Below are 25227 nucleotides of genomic sequence, written 5' to 3'. Positions count from 1 at the left end.
CTCGCACGTCCTTAACCCAACCTTCAACACATCAGCTCTTGTCATCACATGGGCTGCTGCCACAACCAACCCATTGTCAGAACTAATAGTGCCAATCAACAATGATTGAATCCCCCAGTCTAGCCTTTACCCATTTCTTTGTCTGCCCACTAGATGTTATCTCTCTGTCTGGCCTCCATCTCCACCTATTATTGACTCCTCTCCCCCTTCCCCCACCCCATATTCAATATATATAAACCAGTCCTTTTCCTAGCTACAATCAGTTCTGAGGAAGGGTCACTGGACCTGAAATGTTAACTCTGCTTTCTCTCCACAGATACTGCCAGACCTGCTGAATGTTCCCAGCAATTTCTGTTCATATTTCTGATCACCAGCATCTCGTAGAGTCAAAGAGATGTACGGCATGGAAACAGACCCTTCGGTCCAACCCGTCCATGCCGACCAGATAGCCCAACCCAATCTAATCCCACCTCCTAGCACCTGGCCCATATCCCTCCAAACCCCTCCTATTCATAGACCCATCCAAATGCTTTTAAATGTTGCAATTGTACCAACCTCTACCACTTCCTCTGGCAGCTCATTCCATACACGTACCACCCTCTGTGTGGAAAAGTTGCCCCTTAGGTCTCTTTTATATCTTTCCCCTCTCACCCTAAACCTATGCCCTCTAGTTCTTGCCTCCCCGACCCCAGGGAAAAGACTTTGCCTATTTACCCTATCCACGCTCGTCATAATTTTGGAAACCTCTATAAGGTCACCCCTCAGCCTCCGACCCTCCAGGGAAAACAGCCCCAGCCTGCTCAGCCTCTCCCCGTAGCTCAAATCCTCCAATCCTGTCAACATCCTTGTAAATCTTTTCTGAACCCTTTCAAGTTTCACAACATCTTTCCAATAGGAAGGAGACCAGAATTGCACGCAATATTCCAACAGTGTCCTAACCAATGTCCTGTACAGCCACAACATGACCTCCCAACTCCTATACTCAATACTCTGACTAATAAAAGAAAGCATACCAAATGCCTTCTTCACTATCCTATCTACCCGCAACTCCACTTTCAAGGAGCTATGAACTTGCACTTCAAGGTCTCTTTGTTCAGCAACACTCCCTAGTACCTTACCATAAGTCCTGCTAAGATTTGCTTTCCCAAAATACAGCACCTCACATTTATCTGAATTAAACTCCATCTGCCACTTTCTCAGCCCATTGGCCCATCTGGTCAAGATCCTGTTATAATCTGAGGTAACCCTCTTCACTGTCCACTACACCTCCAATTTTGGTGTCATCTGCAAACTTACTAACTGTACCTCTTATGCCCACATCCAAATCATTTATGTAACTGACAAAAAGTAGAGGACCCAGTATCAATCCTTGTGGCACTCCATTAGTCACAGGCCTCCAGTCTGAAAAACAACCCTCCACCACCACCACCCTCTGTCTTCTACCATGAGCCAGTTCTGTATCCAAATGGCGAGTTCTCCCTGCATTCCGTGAGATCTAACCTTGCACACCAGTCCCCCATGGGGAACCTTGTCGAACACTTTACTGAAGTCCATATAGATCATATCTACTGTTCTGCCCTCTTCAATCCTCTTTGTTACTTCCTCAAAAAACTCAATCAAGTTTGTGAGACGTGATTTCCCACGCACAAAGCCATGTTGACTATCCCTAATCAGTCTTTGCCTTTCTAAATACATGTACATCCTGTCCCTCAGGATTCCCTCCAACAACTTGCCCACCACCGACGTCAGACTCACTGGTCTATAGTTCCCTGGCTTGTCCTTACCACCCTTCTTAAACAGTGGCACCACGTTAGCCAACCTCCAGTCTCCTGGCACTTCACCTGAGACTATCGATCATACAAATATCTCAATAAGAGGCCCAGCAATCACTTCTGTAGCTTCACAGAGTTCTAGAGTACATCTGATCAGGTCCTGGGGATTTATCCATCTTTACCTGTTTCAAGACATCCAGCACTTCCTCCTCTGTAATATGCACATTTTTCAAGACGTCCCCATCTATTTCCCTACAGTCTATATCTTCCATATCCTTTCTACATTCTTTGTTTTTTTTTCACTGAGGGTTTTTTGGTTTAGGAGATAAAGTCTTGACTAACAAGCATCAGAGAGTATTGGAGTAGGAAATAGAGTTGAGACCACAACACTTCAGCCATGATCTTAATGAATGGCAGGCAGGCCTGAGGGGCTGAATGGGCTTTTCCTGCTCCTAATGTATCGGTTTCCATAAACCCAATTTGGGCTTTTTCAATTTAGCATTTCCCAGATTGCTTTGGAATATTAATACAACACGTTTTTACCTATCTGAAATATTACATGAAATTAGCAGACCCATAGGCACGCAAAGTTAAATAATATTTATATAGTTTTAAATGTAAGCTCAATGATAGACTTTGATGGCTGTTGCAGATTAGACAAGTAGTGTAATCGTTATCGATGTTGCTAATAAGAATAGCATGCATAATATGACAACAAGGTCTACTTTTAAAAAAGTTCCTACATGCTCTCTGACACATTATGGCCCACTTTACGATAGGTCAACTGATAACAACAGCTTGTTGTCAAATGGCACTGATGAGGTGAGAACTCATGTTTAATTTTGTGACTGAACAGCCTAAAAGAAGCTGCTAAAATCTGATTTGTTTCCATTTAAAATGGAGTGGGACTGAAATTCTATTTTTTGGCAACAATCAAAAATCAAAAGCAACCGTTAATGCAAGATGCACAAAATGGTGATGATACAAATACTTCACTTGTTGTTAAATCCCATATCTATCACTAAGACAGCTTCCTTCCACAAACTTGACCACCACTCTTTGGACCTCCTGCATTGCTGATGAACGCCTTGTTCTTTTACTACCAATATACGTATTTGCCAATGTTCTCTTTAACAAAATCCTGAATATGTCAATGTGCATACTGCATCTTATGCAAAACTCATATTGTCTCTCAGATTACAAATCCCCTCTGAGATTCTGACTCGTCTTCACCAAAATTTGTTCTTGTTGCAGCAAATTCAAATTCCTTGTCCTCACATATCATGTAACTTCATTTTATTCTCGCAGTTCAATTTTACCAATTTTATCAAGACCCGTGCTGTTTGACCTACTGATTTTACACTTCTGTGCATTTGCCCCTTCCTCCACTGTAGTGCAGTTGGCAAAGTTTTCAACTCTATTGGCCTTAAACGTAGATTTCTTTTCCCTTCCTGTTCCCTCTTCTTCAGATAGATCTTCTTCACTAATTGTTTGGGTATCTCTTCCACTATCTCACAGTACATGGGGTTACAGACAGAAACTTTCCATTTGGCCCATTCATTACATGTCAGTACTTGAGGTCCACTTGAGCGTCCTCCCACCTTTCCTCATGTAAATACATCATGGTACTCCTCTGTTCTTTCCTCCCTCATGTGTTTGTATCACTTTCCCTTAAATGTATCTATAAATTCATGTCAACCAATTCTTGTGGTAGAAATTCCACATTCACACCACTGTTGGGCAAAGAAGTTTGTTCTGAATTCCCCAGTGGATTTGCCGATGACTACTTTACATTGATAGTCTCCAGTTACGCTCTTTTCCACAAAAGGAAACACACTCTCTCTATAATTATCTATAATTTTACTTTAGTGGTTTTAAATACCTTTGTTAAATCATCCAAAGGTCTGCTGTTATCAAGAGGAAAGAGACCTAGTCTGTCAATCCTTTCTTCTGCATTTCTGGTAGCAACCTTGGAAATTTTCTCTGCATTCTCTCCACTGCCTCAACAGTACTTTAATCATCCTGTTCAGACATGTTATGACAGATGTCTGGAGCAGAAAGCATTTGAACCCAGACCTTCTAGTTCAGAGGTAAGGGGTATTACCACTGTGCTGTAAGACCTTCTTTCCAGTGCTCCTATGTTCTTTGTCTAATGTGGCAAATCAGAAATTAACACAGTACTCTCAAGTATGAGCTAACCAAGGTTCAACACAGAATGGTGCAGGGTTTCCCATGACCAAATAGAACAAGGGAGCTCATAGAAATGAGCACTAAGTTGGAGCTTTGTGACATGAAAGTTACAATGAAACTCTGACAAGAACAGTATGTACCTGAGCACTACTTATCCACCCTATCATCATCATAGGTTTGCATAACTTCTCTAAGTTTTAATTCTCTCTCTCTAGATATAAAGCTTAGTAGTTGTTTTTCATTTTTGTTAATAGCTTCGCTAATCTGTGGCACAACTTGTAGCAATCGATATTTTTGAACTCTGAGTCCCTTTTGTTCCTCTGCCATACCTGGTCCTTCACCTTCCAAGTAATATGTGATTTACCAAATGCAGTACCTCATCTTTATCTGTAAGCATAATTTCTGAATTGGTTACATTTTATTCATACCTTAATGTAATTTGTTGAAGTCCTTCTCAGTGTGAACCATCCTCCCTAATTTTGGTGTCATCATAAATTTGGAAGTTTGTATTTCATAATCCAAATCATTCCTCTAAATTATGAGCAGGTTTTAATACTGAACCCATGGAACACCATATCCTGTTTTCTACCATTCTGAACAACAATCCTTTCCTTACCTGTTCTGCTTCTCCCTCAAAGCCACCACATGATTCGTTCTGCCACATGTCTTAACTCCATATTGCCTCACCTTCCTCACTATTCTTTCAGGAGGCACTTTAATAAACGCCAAGTTATATCTACTGTCAAATTATTGTCAAATCATACTGTTACCTCCTCAAAACAATAGGTAAGCTCGATCAATCAAGATTTCCCCTTTTGTAAGCTATGCTCAGTATTCATTATTATAATTTTCTTTGCAAATGTTCATCAATTTTTTTCATTCAGTTGGGATTCCATTATTTTTCCTACCTATGCTGTGGTGTTTATTAATTCACTGGGCATGTTCTGTTTCCTTTCTTAAAATAAATGCAGAGGAAGCTCTATTATCCAACACTGACAGGAAGTATTTCATTCGGTGAAGCAACTGGCAAATAATTGAATGCCAGATAACAGTGTAGCCAAGCATCAGGATCTTGTGATCCTGCCAGATAATCCAAAATTCGGATAATCGAGTTTCCAACATAATTGCTATTCATCAGTCTTCAAACAGTTTGTTCGCTAATAAATTATTAAATATCTGTGGTAATGTAGTAAAGAGTAATCATGGCACTAAAATTGAATCTGAAAAAGTAAGGTCTGTGTAATGCCCACCGACACCAATTATTTTACCTTACCGGTTTTGGGAAAGGTCTGTTTGTTGGCTTCCTGCAAAGTACAAAGCAACAAAGCTTAAAACAGTTCTCAGACAGTCTTTTGTGTTGAACAAATTGTTTAAGTGTATGTTAATATTTGTAGCAGGATTTGTCCCAAATTAATAGGCCTACCCAACAGATGACCTGCTGTGGTGCTTGCAGCAGGAAGTTGTGAATTCCATCAAGGAGAATACGGGGCAACCCCTGTATCCACAGAATCAGTTTCTGCAGTTTACCAGTTACCCACGGTTTACTGCAGTCTGAACATATTACAGAGAACCTTCTGGAACCAGGGGGCTGCTGGGAAGGTAAATTTCCCAACTTAAGTTTATGGGTTTGCTCCTATCTGTGGTTTCGGGCCTCCACGGCAGGGCCTGGAACGTACCCCCGGTGGGTACAGGGGGAATACAGTATGCAATTTTTCACCCATTACAATTACAGAACAGATCACAAGCTGTGAACCCGCACTGTGTTTCCAGTGGTGTGTCACATGCCAAAACAATAGATTCATTTTTATGGCCACACTCCAAAAGGAGTTCATATTTATGAAGTATTTTGAAATGTTCTGAAAATGCGACAGGGCACCATGAGGGTGTAACTCTGCCCCTGGCAAATACTGGAGGTATGCAAATATGATGTGTATTTTCAGCAGGCAGAGTAAACCTCTCTGAACTTTGAGGTTAAGCTGGGTAGGAGGCAGGTGGGGAGCTATTACACATTGAACTTGTTGGATGTCTTAAGACGCTGGATTGCTTTAGTTGGGTTATGTGGATGCTGGTAGCATTGCACCATCCAAACAATTTCTGTTTTTATCTTTGGATGCATCACGTTCTGAATAATTACACAATCATAAAACATATCTTTCATACTCAGGGTTATGCATGGTGATTGCTGAGTTTGGAAAGGAGGAAAAGCTACAAATGAATGAAACCAAAATATATTGTTTTCTAAAATTGCAACTTTTCCTAATAACCTTGTAACATTTACCTTGTTACTTTCATATTTTGCTATTTCATCCATTGTAAGTGGGATCAAATCTCTATTAATAATTACAAGGATATAAACATTAAATCTTACAAATGTTAAGATTGCTAGATACTATGTAGGGGAAGAGTAGGTTTGTAATACTATCTACAGAATGTAATGCTACCTGCTGGTTTGTAATGCTACTTAACATAAATATAGAGTCATAGAGTTATACAGTACGGAAACAGACCCTTCAGTCCAACTCATCCATACCAACTCAGCATCCCAATGTGACCTAGCCTGATTTGCCAACATTTGATCCATATCCCTTTAAATCCTTCCTATTCATATACCCATCCAGATGCCTTTTGAATGCTGTAAGTGTACCTGCCTCTACCACATCCTCTGGAAGCTCATTTGATACATACACCACCCTCTGTGCGAAAACATTTCCCCTCTCACCTTAAACCTATGTCCTCAGAGGAAAAAGACCTTGGCGATTCACCCCTTCCATACCCAACAATTCTTTGCATCATTTCTTTAGGGGCCTTTCTATATTCCAGATAACATTACAGGTGTTAGTTAGTCAGATGATTAGATCCCATGTTAACTCTGCAGCAGTAGATGCAGATGCAGACTTTGAAGGATCGGGTTATTGTTGGGCACGTATCAGAGAATTCCAGCCTCAGAGTGGTTTGCCATCGAGCTTACACTTGATGACACCGGGCATGAAGGAATCTGTCTCCAAGCAGCCAGGGGTTTGTGCAGAGCATTCTGTCCATCAGATCATCAGCTCATGATGGTCCATCCTTGAGAAGTCTCTGCTGACAGCTTCCCTGGAAACAATCTTAGCTGGCTGCCAAGTCAGCTCTGGTGGTCAACATTGATGATGGTTTCCAGAATGCCACATTCACTACAGCAGTCTATTCTCATTCAGAGGTTAGGTATGCTGTTACATGGACCCAGGGTTATGGCATAGGCTTTGTGGGGTGGTACTAATTGTACGCTCTTAGGATGCACTCCTGGCATCGGCAGCATCAGTGGTCTTCCCTAAATCTGCATGGCCCATGCCAACATGCTGTAGGGTGCAGTCAGGACCACATTTTGAATTTGTTACACCTATTATTTGATTAAATCAACTGTTACCTAAAATATCTTCTCTTTATTGGAACAAAGGGTTAGGTTAATTGCTATCTTGTTTGGTTTCCTGACATAATTCGCATTTCTGAGGATTGGAAACTTATCATCAGGATATCTTTCAATTCTCTTTGGCTCCTGTGATGCAAGGACATTTTGTTTTTTTGTTATTACTGAAAAGTTATGTAGGAATAATTACTAAATTATCATGCTTAGCTTTACAAGTACATTTTCAGTTTGCTTGCAGGCTTGAATTATTTTTGATACATGCAATGAAAATGTAATTATTTAAAAATCATAAATATAGAATTAAGGAGCCTATTTATTTAGGCTTCAAATTAATAATGAAAGGCTGTAACTTACAGATCCCTTTGTGGTGGTATTGGAATTTCTGGAGTAGTCCTGGAATCCTGTGAGCTGCTACTTGAATTACCTTGTTAGCAGAAGTCAAAACATAATTATTTCAATTTCTTAACAGAAGCACTTCCTCTCATTAAAGAACAAATAATTAGTTTAATGATGATAACTGAAAGTTGCTGGCTTTGGATGAGTGACTAAAGCATAAATCTCTCCCACATTATCCAGGAACAGACTGTCCCCAGACTCTTGGCGATTCCTTTGAAACAGTTTGTGACAACCCAGTATTAGCGGCAAATACAACTCTATCTAAGCAGCACCTTCAATGCAAAAAAGCATTTCAAGACACATTGCAGCAGCAGTAAAAAAACAAACTAAGACACCAATATAAGTCAGATAAACAAAGGCTTGGTCAAAGGGCTTTGAGAAATTTCTAAAAGGAGGATAGACAGTTTACGAGGCAGAATGGGGTGGGGACCTATTCCAGAATTTAGTTTATAGACAACTGCAGGCACTTATTGTGTAGAACTTAAAACTGAGATGCTTGTGAGGCCAGGGTTAGAGAACTGCAAATATCTTGGAGTGTTGTGGGGTTGGGGGAAATTACAGATAGGGAGGGGGAGGTGAGGCAGTGGAGAGATTTGAAAATGAGCATGAACATTTTAAAATAAAGATGTTTGACTGGGAATCAAAGTGCGTCAGCAGCACAGGGGTGATAGGAGAATAGAACTTGGTGCTGTTGCATGCACAAGGTCCTCGAAGTTACAATCTACAAGTTCAGACTCATCATACTGCAGAAACTGAATAATGTTGGTACAGCATTTGCAAATGAACATTCCCATTCCTGAATTTGAGGACTTTTCTGAACATATGAATTGTGTTTAGAGAACTATGAATTGCCCAGTCTACAAACAAACAATAACAATTACAGAGCCAGAAACTTCTTGCATTCAGAGCCCAGCTCAATTGAAGGACCGTGCAGTTTTGTAGAATCTGCCTGTGGTTGTCTTTCTTTTTGGGCTAAATTTTGTAGTTCCACTACAATTGTTTTGAATTCTGAAATAAATAGGATAACTCTGTGAATAGAAAGATAAGGTACACATTTAATATTTGTGTGGTGTGTATTGTCATCATATCATTAATGCTCGACTTTCCTTTGTGCTCTCTCTCCTGTGTGCATAACTTTATGTGTTTATCTAAGTTGGGCTGCAGGTTCTCAGAACTCTGTATAAGTTTCCACAAATAACCTGTTTTATTTATTTATTTTTTGAGACTCTTCCTACAGATGCTCGACTACCTACCTTTATTTAAGGCATTGATAATAACCTTCTTAAATGATCAATGAGACATTTGAAGAAAGCTACTGGCTATTTTTGCAGTTCCGTGATATTTCAAACTGTGTCTATTGGACAATTAGGGGGATATCTTGTCCTCCGTTTCTACAATTTCATGGAGTCCTTTAAGTTTATGAGTCCTATCTGTGAAAGATTCACTGGGCTTCTCCAACTCATCTATTGATGATCGGTGTAAACCTTGGAAAGCTATTTCACTGAAAATCTTATCTCTATTTGTTCCAACTACTCATAAGTTTATGAGAAATCTGAAATGGATCAAAATTTTGAGTTTCACAGAGTTAATCATAATTCAAAGACTGTTCCCTGTGCTGCTGACACACGTTGGTTCCCAGTCAAACATCTTTATTTTAAAATGTTCATGCTCATTTTCAAGATTTAATGTTCCCTTGTTGAAACCTCATCACTTGTTACATGTTCAGCTGTACTTTAGCTCGTTTTAAGTAAAATGTCAGACAGAAATTGCTGGAAAAGCTCAGCAGGTCTGACAGCAGCTGTGGAGAGAAATCAGAAATAACATTTTGGGTCCAGTGACTCTTCCTCAGAACTCAGTTCTGTAAACCTGAAATGATAACTCTGATTTCTTTTCACGGATGCTGCCAGACTAGCTAAGCTTTTCTGGTAATTTCTGTTTTTGATTTACAGCTTCCAGTTCCTTCAGGTTTTTATTTGACTTAAAATGCTGTTTCCATAACACCCAGAAACTCATGCTGCCACCTACAGGATATGATTGTATACTCTGGATAAATATCCTGTCGTCATTCATATACATACACGTGATCACACATCATCAGTAGAGCCAAGTCAAACTTCAGTAATATGAGCAGATTAAATCTGAGGTAATTGGTCCACTCTTAAACAAAACCATTAGAGGAATAAAAGGATGACTAACTTGGTTCAGGGTCACATACTTCATATTCCTCATTGTCATCTTCCTGCAATGAAATTAAATGATTACATTTATTTACTTTCAGACATTTTAATGCCATCTAAATGAAACCACATATTTACATGAGAGATTGTAGTTTTACCAGTCCATCATGCATCACATGCTGAAAAGGACACATTGTAGGCTCACTAACAACCAATCTCCTAATTCACACACACTGTAAATTTGACAAAGATCTTTTGATTTGTAAAAAATATTCTACAGAAAGAAGGATTTATTGTACTTCCTATTCTATATTTTTAACAAAGTTCTCAACATTAAGTTTAAATATGTTCTCAGATCAATGGCCCTTCTTCCAGCCTCCTGTTTGACTACCCATGCTTTTGAAAGCTACAGGTGATAAAACCCCAGATTAACACAGTTGGAAATTCAACTAAATTGTTAAAATGATAAAATAAATGGCACAAATTTAATCTTTACAAACTGATTTTAGTCTCTATCCAACAGTTCACAAATCCAGCTGACACTCCATCTCCACAATTTAAAGTTTCAATGGAATTCCAAATTTCAACAGTAAATTTTTATCACTGTTGTGAAACATGTTAGATCATAGCTTAATACTGTTGCAAAAAGTAAAATGCTCATATTCTCGTCTCACTACAGAATGTACCAGATTCGTCATTCATTGACAGTTCCATTTAATTTGTGGACATATGTTATGCTAGAATCATAAACTGCAATGTTGTCTAATCAACATTATTTATAAGTTGTGACAAGAGCAGTTGTCACATTGACAAATGACTAATCACCCTGTGAATGTCTACTTCATTACGCATCACAATGCAGCAGGAAAGGAAAAAAAAGCTCAATTACAGAGAAAGGTTATGGTGGTAAAAAGAGGAAAGAGATAGAGAACATCTGTCATAGTAAGGAAAATAAATGTAATTCAAGCTTGCAGCGTTAAATGATATTTTGTAACAGTTTCTAATTTGAGTGTGAAACTGAATAAACATTGAACATTCTTGATAATATAACTCACAGCGCCAGAGATCCGGGTTCAATTCCCGCCTCAGGCGACTGACTGTGTGGAGTTTGCACATTCTCCCCGTGTCTGCATGGGTTTCCTCCGGGTGCTCCGGTTTCCTCCCACAGTCCAAAGGTGTGCAGGCCAGGTGAATTGGCCATGCTAAATTGCCCGTAGTGTTAGGTAAGGGGTAAATGTAGGGGTATGGGTGGGTTGCGCTTCGGCGGGGCGGTGTGGACTTGTTGGGCCAAAGGGCCTGTTTCCACACTGTAAAGTAATCTAATCTAATCTAATCTAACTATTCCCTAATGATGAAGGAAAATGCTTCATAATTAATTTTATAATATTAGAAATAAAACTCAGATCTGCGTCCAGGATCAGAATGGGATTTTGTTCCAAAGCTCAGACGACTGGAATACAATCATGTTTCTGTCAAAGAAATGTATCCGATAGTTTAAATAAGGAAATCAGTTTCACACCAATGCTGCCATAATTAGACACAAACATTCTGATTGGATTTGTGATCCGATCTGTTACATTTTTCAAAAACAGATTACTTGATTGCTTCATTTTTTTATTTTGATTTGGACCTATATTCTCATTGATTGTCCTTTAGCATAAATAACCATATCCTAATTTATACAATATATAAACTTGACACCAAAGATCTTCTGGTTTCTAAAAATATTCTGCAGAAAAGACAATGTATAATGTAGCTGCTTTAATCTGAACAGCAACAGAAAAGATTGAAACTTACAGGTTGAGGAATGGGTGCTTTTCTGTTCACTGGTGCTTCACTTCTGGGGAAAAAGAAATCACAAAGTGAAGAATACATATCAATTGACAATCAAGGCAGAAGAGTACAATGAGATTGATATTCAGTGTTCCAATTAGATGTAAGTGGCATTGGAAGTAGTAAATCTATAATTTAATGCTGACAGAAAACAGACGATTTTTAAATCAGAAAATGTGGGCACCTATTTTGCCTCAAAATTTTCAGATCACTTTTTGCTTTTCAGGAATGATACTGACACTAGGTTTGCAACACTGTTCTGCACTTGGCAACCAGTGTCACCACCACACACTTCCACAATAATGGAAGATGGGAATAAGACCCCTGTTACACGACCAGATAAGTGCCATAACTGCAACATCATAACAACTCAACCTATTGAACGTACATGTCATCACAGATTCTTGCATTAAGACAAACATAAAATATCTGTATAAGATCCCACTGATTTTAAACAGATTAATAATTAGGATAGGATTCAGAAGGGATGCCATTTAGACAAAAAACAAGTTGATATCAGTGTTATAATTTTAGGTAATGGCCTCTATTGTATGAAACTATTAGTTTGCTACCACTCAGGACAAATTATTGGCAGTTTTGTGTTTTTGGTTGAATAGTAGAAAATGGGTGTAAAATACCTTATTATCTATTTTGTGCCCAATTGTTATGAATTATTTTAATTCTAATTTAATAATTTGGCCAATTTGATAACTATTCTTTCCTGTAGTCATTTTGTGATTTCCCGTCTTTTTCTAAATAAGGAAACAAGTTGGCTTTTCTCCTTTCAACCTATAAAGTGATGAGCAATTCTACAAAATTAACTTCTCTATAAACTCAGGTAAGATATTTCAAAATTCTAGAATTATTTTCTCTTGCCTCATAAAAGCAATTAAAACATGAAAGGAAAATATAAGGCATTCCAGCATCCTGTGATAAGATCACCTCTTAATGTACTTCCTCTGTCTATAATGCAGTGTATTATTGGTTTTTGTATTTGATAATTCAATCAGCTCAGCCTCTGCATTCAAAGCCGGGTAACCTCATTGCGTCTCCTACCTTCCCCCACCAATGGAATGCAGCTACCCGCCCGATTTGAGAACCTCAGTCTGAGCCCATTACTTTAGTTCCACATGTCTGAGTGCCTGCAGCACTTCCTGTATATATGGTAATTACATGTCCATGTTTCTCATGATTCATTATTATTCTGTATAATGACTCAGCTGCATTTTAATAACTGGTTTAGGATGGTTTGCTCAAACAGAGCATGTTATAGTTTCTTGTTTCAGGCATTTAGATAGACAAATTACATACCTGAGTATTTCTGGTGTACCGCTTACTTGTGGTGATGATCGAGGAGGTAACAATGGACTTCCTGTTCCTGTGGATCCAGGTTTTGGAAGTTGTGGTTTGGACCTTTAGATAGTCATAAAGAATTTGTCGAATTGGAATCAATAGATAAATCGATAACAAAGAAGTTTGTTTCATTAAACATTGTGCAATTAAAACCCAAGAAAATATCGGTGAGGCCAAAATTCCTGGGGCCAGCACCATTTCTTGACTACTCAGTCTGAGCTCATTGCACCTTCCACTATTACAGGGGCTACCATATATAAATATATACCTACGCCTCCAACAATTGCTAGCCATCACTTGTTACTTCTTAACATTAAACAATTACATTATTAAATACATGATCAGTCGGGCATGTACAAAAGGGAGAAAGTGAGGGCTGCAGATGCTGGTGATCAGAATCAAAAAGTGTGGTGCTGGAAAAGCACAGCAGGTCAGGCAGCATCCAAGGAGCAGGAGAATTGACATTTCAAACATGAGCTCTTCGTCAGAATTGTGAAGAAAGTTATCACTAATTTGTGTAGTTTCAGGATTTCCAGGGATTTTCTCAATTGATACATTTTGCTAGCAGCATGGTATCTAACTGCTGCTTCTCAGCGCCAGGGACCTGGGTTCAGTTCCACCATCGGGTGACTGTGTGGAGTTTACACATTCTCCCTGTTTCTATGTGGGTTTCCTTCCATTGCTCTGTTTATATCCCACAGTTGAAAGATGTGCATTGGCCGTGGGAAATGCAGGGTTACAGGGACAGGGTGGGATGCTCTTCAGAGGGTCGTATGGACTTGGTGTGTTGAATGGCTTTTTTCCACACTGAAGGAGTTCTACAAAATTAGGACACAAGGAATATTTCCATGAGTCCTACCTCATTTCCCTGTTGTGTTAATAGGCAGCCTTTAGAGAGAAAAGCTTAACTTAGACTTCAACCTCTAACCTGTCTGAGCAGAGACCAGGAAAGAAGCATTTAACAGCAACATGAAGACCTCGTTGTTGATTATGTTGGGTCAGTGATTGCTATCAGCACTCACTGTCACTGCTGTGGTCTCTCCTTATTTCTCTAATACAAAGTAAGGTGTATGAACACACAACAGTTTGCTCCTCATCAATTATTCCAAAGGAAGCTAATTCAGGATTGAAGACCTCATTCTAGCAAGCTCTCCTACCAACTGAATCACTGACCTAAACAAAGAAAATGAAAGAACGGTTTCTGATTTCCAGCATTTGCAAAACTCAGCAGATCTGGCAGCATTTGTGGAGAGAAAGCAAAGGTAATGTTTCGAGTCCAGTGACCCTTCTTTAGATCCACTGACCTACTCATATGAGTCTCAAATTAATTGGATTACTTAAGTTTATAAACATTTTAAAATTAAGAACAAATAACATGTCCAAAAACTACACAAAATTTTGGATATAAAGACCCTTCGCTACTATAAAGGGTTCTCCTGTTGCAAAGGACATATGTCTAATTTAAAAATCACACAACACCAGGTTTTTGTCCAACAGGTTTATTTGGAAGCACTAGTTTTCAAAGCACTGCTTCTTCATTGCTTTGAAAGCTAGTGCTTCCAAATAAACCTGTTGGACTATAACCTGGTGTTAGGTGATTTTTAACTTTGTACACCCCAGTCCAAATACCAGCTCTTCCAAATCATACCTCTAATTGTTAGCAAAAGTGGGAGAAAAATACTTTAAGTGTCCACCTGGGGGCAGTCTTATACAATGCAACAAGTGGAAAGTTCAAGTCAAACTGGATGTGTTCAAGGGATTGATACAATCATTTATTTCTGATTAAGAGAAGCAACTTATAACCGTGCTCTATGCTTTGTAATTGGATGAAAAAGAGAAGTGGTTATAATCCTAATTTTGAATAAACAATAATTGCTACGGAGTTTATTTCTGACTAAAAGGGCAGTAGAGATTCACTCAGGATCACTTTAAAAAATTAAATACCTAGTGAAAATTAGAAATATTTCTCCAAGGTAAATTTCTGTTAATTTCTTGAATGATTTGTTTTGAACACTGATAATCACTTAAGTGGATCTGTCTGTAAGAAAGTTGATCTCATTATAATCTGTAGCTGCCAAGCTTCACGGCAATTGTATTTTGCAATTACGCTGGCTAATTCATTTCCATTATCCGTGGGGACAGTAGCTCTCAAGTAATTTTTTCAGAAATGATATCTATACTGTTTGCAAATAAATCTTCAAAAAGATTGAACAGAACCAGATATGAAAAAATGAAAGCTAATCATCAGTTTTATTAATACTTCTGGAATTCTTGAGGTATTTTCTCCCAGATTAAGTCTACTGTCTCCAAGGTTTACTCTTCCACACACTATCCTGTCCATGGGCTGCCCTCGATCCCAGTTTTGGGCAGCTACCCTGAGCAGATAATTTCATAAGAAGTAGGAGTAAGAGTAGGCCATCTGGCCTATGCAGGATGTGCTAGCTCATCAGACAGAGACAATTGGTGGTGGTTTAACCTAAGGGTCACCATATCTCAGGTAAGGGGAAAGGTTGAGAAGGTAACCTTCATGCTCATCTTTGTGGGAACTGATTCCATACTGAGATTCACTCTGCATTGCAAACTAGCCTTCCAATGAACTGAGCAGATACATCTGCATCAACTCACCCAAAGTCTAATTAGGCCTGACCAAAAATAGTTGTACTTATTGTTAACATGCAGCATATCTGCTCTTTACCCAAATGTAGTGTTTTCTCCTATAGAGACTCTGTGTGGCTATATCCTCTACCACTAATTGCTAAGTCAGTCCAAAACAAAAAGAAAATGAAGGATTGGTGGCAACAAACTCTCCTAAATAAGCTTAACCACAATCACAAACTGATAAATGTGGCAAATAGCACAAAGTACCAAGAATGGTCAACTGGAAAAATATTCCCAAAGAAGAACAGTGATGTTTGTACAGAAATTGGTCTCACAGGATGTGGGACAGATGGACTAATAAAAAGAGAATGTCCTTGTGGTGGAGGCACACAATCTCTGTCTGGAGGGTGATTGGAATTCAGCCATTTGACCTGCCGGTTTCATACAAGTAGGGGGAATCTGCAGATATACCAACAAGGAGCAGTGGAAGGAACCTGCTGGTCTGACCTTAATGTGTACAGTGACATGAACAAGATGCAGATTTACACAGCCCGTCTTATCTTTAAAACATGTCGGGTGATAAAACACTTCCATTAAATATCAGCTACAAAGAGTTATCCATTAAATAGATCAAATCCTACACGCTCTGCCAATTGGAAGTTTCTTGGACCATTTCTTTCCCAAACATTGTAACTCACCTGGGCACTGATGGTGAAGCTTCCTAAACAAAACAAAGTAATTTCAATGTCAAATAATGATCAAATTATGTTATGAATGAGACAAAAGTGACATTTCATTGGTGCACAAGCATAATAAATTAATTAATTCATCATGTAAAGTAAGGATAAATAAGAATAGGTGTATGTAATTGTTAACAGAATGATTAAGGGGTGATTCTTTGCTTGGTATCCCGCTCATTTCAGGCACAAGTGGGGCACACAGGACAGTGATGTCACTGGATCAAACAGTCATAGAATCCTACAGCACGGAGACAGACCCTTTGGTCCAAATTGGTCCAGGACGACCAAAATGTCCATCAACACTAGCCCCATTTCCCTAAACTTGGCCCATATCCTTCTCATCTTTTACTATCCATGTATTTGTTCAAATGCCTTTTAAATGTTGTTAATGTATCTTCTTCAACCACTTCTGCTGGCAGCTCATTCCATATACATACCACCCGCTGTATAAAAAAAGTCACCCCTCAGATTCCCTTTTACTGTTTCCCTCGAACCTTAAACTGATCCCCTCTAGTCCTCAATTCCTCAACCTTGAGATAAAGACTCAGTGTATTCACCCTATCCATGCCTCTTATGATCTTATACACCTCAACAAGGTCCTTCCTCATTCTCCTATGCTCTAAAGAAAAGTCCTAGCTTGTTCAACCTTTCTCTAAAACTCAGAATATTGAGTCCAGACCAGATCCTTGTAAATTTCTTCTGCACTGTTTCCAGTTTAATAACATCATGAGCTAATTGTTGTTCAGTTCCACTGGCGATGTCCATCTGAAGGGGTGGGGGGGAGCATTGTTCTGTGTAAGTGGGCGGCATGGTGGCACAGTGGTTAGCACTGCTACCTCACAGCGCCAGAGACCCGGGTTCAATTCCCACCTTAGGCAACTGTCTGTGTGGTCGTTTGTACATTCTCCCCGTGTCTGCGTGGGTTTCCTCCGGGTGCTCCAGTTTCCTCCCACAGTCCAAAAATGTGCAGGTTAGGTGAATTAGCCATGCCAAATTGCCCATAATGTTAGATGAAGGGTTAAATGTAGAGAAATGGGTCTGAGTGAGTTGCTCTTCGGAGGGACTTGTTGGGCCATTTGCACACTGTAAGTAATCTAATCTAATCTAAAAGGTGGGAGGGAGAGGGTGTACTACTTCTGCCAGTGCAAGATACCAGAGGCTGGAGTTTCAAAAAATTGTGTAATTTGGAACTGTGGGGCTGCAGATCATCTTTGGACTCCAATATCTCGGCATTAGTTTTGAAGTTCCAAACAGTTGTGTAGAGAGAATGCAAAAAGGTGCTTGCTGCCAGTTAGTAGCTGCTCCGATTCATTAGTGAGCTTGTCATGGGGCCTACCATGTGGTACTGCAATTTTCAATGCTTTCCAGTGAGCTCAAACAATCTCCTTCTTATTTGTTTGTGTACAGCTGTCAGGTTAACTATACGGTCCTCACAAGTTTCTTTATTTATTCAAATGTGTGGAGCGAATTACCATTGGCCTCAGTACATTCTTGTCCATGGCTGCTGATTGCCTTTTAACCCTTTAGGGAACCATTGCCTCAAAACAGTAGGACAGCAGCTGCTCTTGTCTCCTGGTGATGTTCGACATCCCTGAACTCGGTGCCAGGTTTATCTCTTAGCCTATTAGGCCATTGACATTTTAAAAACAGGGGTCTCTTGACATGGGTTCAGGATCTGGATTTCATCTGGATGTCTGCTTCCTGATCCCACTTTGGAAGTCCAGCCCCATATTTCTGACACTGAGAGATGCTGGAGGGAAGGGAATAGTCTTTTTAAAAAGCCCACTCATGCCTAAGGCAAGTAATTCTATGTTTTCTCATGGTCCTTGGTGGTAATTTTGATTTTGAATAGTTTTTTTTGTATAGACTTATTTGTTTTCTTTCTCTAGCTCCTTTTACAGGCATCAGTGGATTTGCTAGTGGTGATATTTTTGAGTTGATGTATTTGGTGAGACATAACTTCCTGTCTGGTAGATTAGCCTGCCCATCAATATTCCATGCATGGAAAGAAACCACCTCACTGTAGGAGATGAACTGTTGGCAGCTGCATGTCTATCCAGAAGGAAAAGATCCCTATGGCATCACTCTGAGACAGGGAATTTCTGATGAACTGTAAGGTTATGCAGAGGCATTCCAATTAAAGCATATTATGCTGTTCATAACAAAGCATGTACAAAGCCACCCCAAGTTAAGCAAGCAGTATTATTGTTTGGCATGTGACTCAGAAGTACATGCATAAGTCCGGGCAATATCTACATGGATGTGACCATCGGGTTCTTTACAATTTAGTCTCAGATCACAGTGTGGTCAAAGAATAGCTCAACATCTGTTACTGGCGTCAATCTTTCAGCATCTGTTTGGTCCAAAGGTCATACAGTGACTGCCCATAAATAGGCTGCACTTCCTTGGGGGCAGGCCTTTGCACTGACTTATGGGAATGGTACTGTGCACCAGCACACAAAGAGAAACATCTCGGCAAGCAACACGTACAACACTTTCATTTTAGCAGCAATGACAGGCTATCTGAAGACTTATCTCTTCACATTTGTCTTCCTTGTCTTAATCTCCTGCTCCTTTGTCAGTAAATGCTCGTGCGTTTAAGCGTTTTAAGATTCTTGAAGTTTACTGAATGTTGTTCCACATATTGTTACACATGCTAAGTTTTATTGGGTCATAATTTGCTTCTCCTACATTTATATGTTGTAAAATATGTTTTAGAAGCATGGAGTTAGACCACAGATTGGATGAGAAAAAACAGCTCGAAGAACCATATGGTCTACTCCTGTTCCCATGCGTTTGCATCTAGATGATCCAGTATTACTAAGACTGAGGGACAATGTGTAGTTTGCACTTGTCTGTGTACGGAAATAGTAGGCAGTATAAAACAATTTAAAAAGACATACTGAAGGTGTCAAATAAAAATTTTAGTTTCAGGAAATAGCTTTTCTGTTGCAGTTTAGAACACTAAGTTCATAATAAATTTAATCTGAAATATTTAGGTCTGATGAATCACAAATTTACCTCTGTATCTGGAACTTCATATACATCTGCATGGGAGATATGAAATGGTTAAACACATTAGAATAAAATAAATTTATGTTCTTTCATGCAAAATTAAATGCACTTTGATTTCATTTGTTGGTACAATTTTGCTTTTATGAATCTAAGCAAGTTATGATTGATGTCAAGAGAGTGGTGCTGGAAAAGCACAGGAAGTCAGGCAGCAACTGAGGAGCAGGAGAATCGATGTTTTAGACAAGAGCCATTCATCATTCCTGATGAAGGGCTCTTGCCCGAAACATTGATTCTCCTGCTCCTTGGATGCTGTGTGACCTGCTGTGCTTTCCCAGCACCACACTCTTGACTCTGATCTCCAGCATCTGCAGTCCTCACTTTCTCCAAGTTCTGAATGATGTCAACCAGTCACTGAATATTGATTTTTTTTTAAATTGAAAAAAATTGACTTATCTGGTCTTTGAGTTAAAGTAGAAATTTTACAAAATTGGAAATCTACTTCTGTGCTAAATTTTGCTCTTTTGAATATTACCCTGCAACTTATGGATGGGTAAGAAGTAGGCAAATCCAAAATATTATTTTCATCTTCATCAATTGATCATAGAGGCTTACAGCACAGAAGAAGGCCTTTCAGCCCATCTAGTGTGTAATAGTCAAAAATAACCTCCTAACTATTTTCCAGCACTCAGCCCATAGCCTTGAATGCTTTGACACCACAAGTGCATAACTAAATACTTCTTAAATGTTATGAGGATTTCTGTCTCTACCACCCTTACTGGCAGTTGGTTCCAAATTACCACCCCCCCATCCAAATCTCTAGGGATAATTACAATTCCTCACATCCCTTCTAACCTTCCTGCACCTTAAATCTAATGTCCCTGGCCATGGATTCTTCTACTGAGAGGAAATGTTTCTTCCTGACTATGGTCTCTACCCCTTGTCATTTTATACATCTCAATTAACACCCTAAGGAGAACAACCCCAGCTGATTCCATCTCTCTTCATAACTAAAACTCTGTATGTCAGACAACATCCTGGTAAATCACCTATGCGACCTCTTCAGCACAGTCATATCCCTCGTATAATGTGGATTCTAGACTGCACAGAATACTCTACTTCTGACCTAACCAATTTAAAAAAATTTATTGGTATTGAAAAAATAGATTTAATATTACAAGTACAAAACAATACATTCAAAACTGTACAAAAAATCCCAAATAAAAAAAATCCCCAACCCACCCGCATGTACAAATGTATAAACATATATAGAAAAATATGGAATAAAAAACACCCAAACTGGCTTTTTAACGAACTAAATTAATAAGCAACAACTAATAAATAGTAATAACTCAGCCCAGCCATACAAAATACTCATACGTTCACAGGTCCTCCTCCCTGGATATTGGACTCTTAAAACACAATTGTTACGGCTATATAAAAGTCCCGGGTGGCGTGGCAAATAAATCGGTGCCAAGGTATTCAAAAAAGGGCTGCCATGTCTTGTAAAAATTCTCAGTTTTGTGGTGTACCATATTTGTGAGAAAATCCTGGGGAATATGCTCCATAACAATCTTCCATCATCCTGACAGGCCTGGGGATTTTTTTGGATATCCAACCTAGCAATATATTCTTTCTTGCACAGAAGGTGAGAATATTGAAAACTTTTTTTATTATGCGCGTCTGCAGGAAATACAGTGGGCAGGCTCAAAAGGAGAGAGATAGGGTCCTTCTCCACCCTTAGACCCAAAGTTTTCTCCATTGCGCCCACCACAGCACTCCAATATGTTTGAAGCCTGTCACAAGACCAAAGACAATGGGTAAGAGTACCCGTACAGACCTTGCACTGGGACATGTTGAAGATACCTCTGGTTTAAATTTTGACAAATAGTCCGGAGCCAAGTGGAGAATCTTCAACTGTGAAGCATGGGTCCTACTGCAAATTGATATTTTCCTTGCATTTTCCCAAATATCTTCCCATACCTCTGAGGAGACCTCAATACCCAGCTCTCTCTCCCACACCCTGCAGAGTTGATCAAATTCAAAAAGAGGGCGCACCCCCCCCAATTGATGATATCAAGTGCTGACAGAAAGTGTACTTTGAGCACTGAGCACCTCCCTATGTCGGATTTACAGAGATCAGTCAAAAGTGTGGTCTCTTTTTGAATAAAACCCCTAACTTGAAAAAAACAAAAGAGGTCTCTTTTAGATAACTCTTACTTCCATACAAACTGATCAAAGGACATCATTACATCTCCGTCACATAAATCACTCATGCAAAACACACCCCTAGCTGCGCAGCATTTAAATCCTGAATATATCATAACTGGTTGAAAACCCAGCATACCCACTAAAGGTGTAAACAAAGATGTTTTGACAATATTGCCTTCCCTCTGCCGAATTGCCCTCCATGCTTTAACAACATTGATGACTATTGGGTTATGGCAATATTCCCTAACTGTCCTCATTTTGTCCAAAAACAGCAAACTGGTAAGGGGGCACCTTACCTGGGAGACTTCGATATCTAGCCATATTGCAAGAGGGTCCCAACAAACTTAATCACTCTCGTAGGACAAAAATGAGCTTAATTGGTAATTTTTAATGTCCGAAAGGTCCACTCCCCCCAATCTGTGAGGCAACTGTAGTTTGGCTAATTTAATGAGGGGCCGTTTACGGTGCCAAATAAAGGAGATGAACCAACTGTTCTGCCTCCTGAGTGTTTGCTTATTGAAAATCAGGGGGAGCATCCGTATAGGGTATAGCAAATGAGGGAGGATATTCATCTTAATAAGCGCTATCCGACCCAACCACGAGTCTGGAAGTGACTCCCATCTTTGAAGATCTTGTTTAATTTTTCCAAATAATTGGACAAAATTGGTTTTGAATAGCCAATCCAGAACTGGAGTAAGGAAAATGCCCAAATACACAAAACCTCCCTGTGACCACCTAAATAGGAATCTATAGTCGCCCCCAAGACCCCCCCATAGGCATAGCCCCCTCTGATTTCGCAAAATTAACCATGTACCCTGGAAAAGTGCCAAACACGCAGATGCATTGTATCTGGTGAGGCACTGAAACTGCTGGACTTGTTAAAAAAAATTAGGACATCGTCTGCATACAACAAAATCTTATGTCATTTTGACCCCACTTCTGGAGCTGATATATTGGGATCCCCACAATCTGCCAGTGGTTCAATCACCAACGTAAAAATCAATGGTGAAAGGGGACAGCCCTGTCAGCTGCCTCTAAAAATATTAAATTTGCTTGATCCTACCTCATTGGTGATGACCGCTGGGAGAGGACCACCGTAGAGAACCTTTACCCATCTTAGGAAGACTTCACCCAAACCAAACCACTCGAGAGTATAGAAAAAATACGGCCACTCAACTCGGCCAGATGCCTTCTCTGCATCGAAAGAAATTACCAATCCCTATATTGATTGCTGTTGACATGCTTGAATTAAACTAAGCAGCCTCCTAACATTACTGGAGGATCTGCGACCCTTTATAAAGCCCGTATGATCCTCTTTAATAATAAAAGGTAACACAGTCTCCAGCCTTATCGCGAGAGCCTTAGAGAGGATTTTAAAGTCCACATTTAAGAGTGAAATAGGCCTGTACAAAGCACAGTCTTCTGGATCCTTCCCTTTTTTAAGGATAAGTGAAACATTGGTCTCTTTCAGAGATGGTGGGAGGCAATCATGACTGTATGAATCATTAAACATATTTAGCATCGGACCTGACAGTATACTTATAAATTCCTTATAGAATTCACTGGGAAGTCCGCCTTTCCACACTGAAGCTGCCTCACGGGGCATTGAGAAAGGACTGTTGTTCGGGAGTCACACCCAGGAGCTTAAGATCTCTAAAAAGGGATTCTATTTTGGCCTGCCCCTCCTCACAATCCTCAGATTGGTGTAACTTGGAGTAAAATCTCTGGAACGTCACATTAATCTTTTTAGAGTCACATGTTAGGTTCCCAGACCCTTCCCTAATCACCGTAATGGCTTGTTGGGCACTTATTTTTCTGGCAAGATATGCTAAGTATTTGCCTGGCTTGTCACCATGCTTGTATAACCTTTGCTTTGCAAAAGCCAGCTCCTTCTTTGCCGTCTGCGTGAGCACGGAATTTAGTGCAGACCGCAGTGCCGTAATCCTCTCTAGTTTGACCAATGAGGGTCTGTCAAACTAAGCCTTCTCAGCTGCCTTCAACTGTGCTTCAAGGAGACATTGCTGATCTCCCTTCGGCCGCTTCCTACTGGCAGAATTTGAAATAACTAACCCCCAGCATAGGCTTTGGCAGTTTCCTAGAGAACAGATGAGCTATCTACTGAGCCTATGTTGATGTCTAGGAATGCTCGAAATTCCCTCGAGAAATACTCTCAAACTTATTATCCTTGAGGATAAAGGGATCCTTTCACCAGTACCTCGAACCCACTTCTACGTCCTTAACCTGAACCATGAGGTACACTGGAGCATGATCAGAGATGGTAATGTTACTAATCATACAAGATGCCACCAAATCCAGGGTTACCGCAGGGGTCAGAAAATTAAAAAATCAATCCTTGTGTGACATCTGTGTGGATTGGAGAAAAATGTAAAATCCCTACCTGTAGGGTGGAGACGCCTCCAGACATCCACCAACCTGAACTCCCCACAGAGACCCACTAACTATTTAGTTTGTACAGAGGGTATCGAGGGACCTTTGGGCAACCTGTCTACTGTGGGATCCATGAGACAGTTAAAATCTCCTCCTATAATGCTGTGCCGGGACTTGAGACTTATCAGTTTAGAGAAAAAGTGTCTACCAAAAACCTAAGGGGATGAGCTGGAGGGCAATAAACATTTAAAACACCATATTCTTCCCCTTTTATCAAGGCTTTAAGAATTACAAACCTCTCGTGTGTGTCTTTAACACACTCCAACAATTTAAATGGGTAATTCTTCCTAACCAATATAGCCACTCCCCTACTTCTGGTATTAAAAGATGTGCAGTCCAAAGATGTGCAGGTAAGGTGAATTTGCCATGCTAAATTACCCATAGTGTTAGGTGCATTAGTCAAAGGGAAATGTTTCTGGGTGGGTTACTCTTTGGAGGGTCCATGTGGACTGGTTGGGCTGAGGGCTTGTTTTCACGCTGTAGGGAATCTAATCTCATCTAAATGATGAAAAATAAACTTGGTCAAAGCCATTCTACTGTAATTTCAGATGCTCCTTGTCATCCAAATGTGTCTCCTGTAACAAAGCAATATCCACCTTCTCCTTTCTAAGACTCAAGAGTACCTTCTTCCTCTTAATTGGTGAGTGACTTCCCTTGATATTCCAGGTACACCATTTAATCAAATCATTTGCCATAATCTTCTGCAATAACATTTAAATTCCAGAGAGGAGGAACCTAAACCACAAACTGCTGAACCTTAGTGTCACATGATCCACCAAATATAAAAACTAAAACCACTACATTTAACAAATCTACAAACTAATGAGAATAAAAAACCAACAAAAATCAAAAAAACAAACCAACATATAAAGCGCCAACAGCACTGAGTAGGGGAACTCACCCCCTGCCCAGAGGGGGCAACTACCCATCCCAAACTGCCCATAAGTAGGCATCTAACCATCCCAACCACCTTCACTTCTCCCAGCTAGAGCCACACTGCAAACACAAGCAGAAAAGAATGAATACCCCATAGAATACCAATATCAATTTAAAAAAACTTTTTTTTAAAAGAAAGGGGAATAAATACCCCACCC

At 39.7% G+C, this 25227-nt stretch overlaps 1 protein-coding gene across 9 annotated transcripts in view; it reads right to left on the bottom strand.

Annotated features, from left to right (window-relative positions):
• Positions 1-25227, bottom strand: part of blnk (B cell linker) — a 205908-nt gene that overhangs the window by 17216 nt on the left and 163465 nt on the right. For all 9 annotated transcript variants that reach the window (XM_072557699.1, XM_072557701.1, XM_072557702.1 and 6 more), the window contains 7 exons: positions 19484-19509; positions 16421-16443; positions 13083-13184; positions 11736-11778; positions 9958-10000; positions 7720-7789; positions 5236-5266 (listed from right to left, as the gene is read on the bottom strand). In XM_072557699.1, coding sequence (XP_072413800.1) covers positions 5236-5266; positions 7720-7789; positions 9958-10000; positions 11736-11778; positions 13083-13184; positions 16421-16443; positions 19484-19509 — 338 coding nt within the window. The remainder of the gene's footprint in view (positions 1-5235; positions 5267-7719; positions 7790-9957; positions 10001-11735; positions 11779-13082; positions 13185-16420; positions 16444-19483; positions 19510-25227) is intronic.

This window comes from Chiloscyllium punctatum, chromosome 38, assembly GCF_047496795.1.
Source record: "Chiloscyllium punctatum isolate Juve2018m chromosome 38, sChiPun1.3, whole genome shotgun sequence".
Lineage (NCBI taxonomy): Eukaryota > Metazoa > Chordata > Chondrichthyes > Orectolobiformes > Hemiscylliidae > Chiloscyllium > Chiloscyllium punctatum.
The sequence above is the reverse complement of the archived record's forward strand: the minus strand, read 5'-3'. Positions and strand labels throughout refer to the sequence as shown.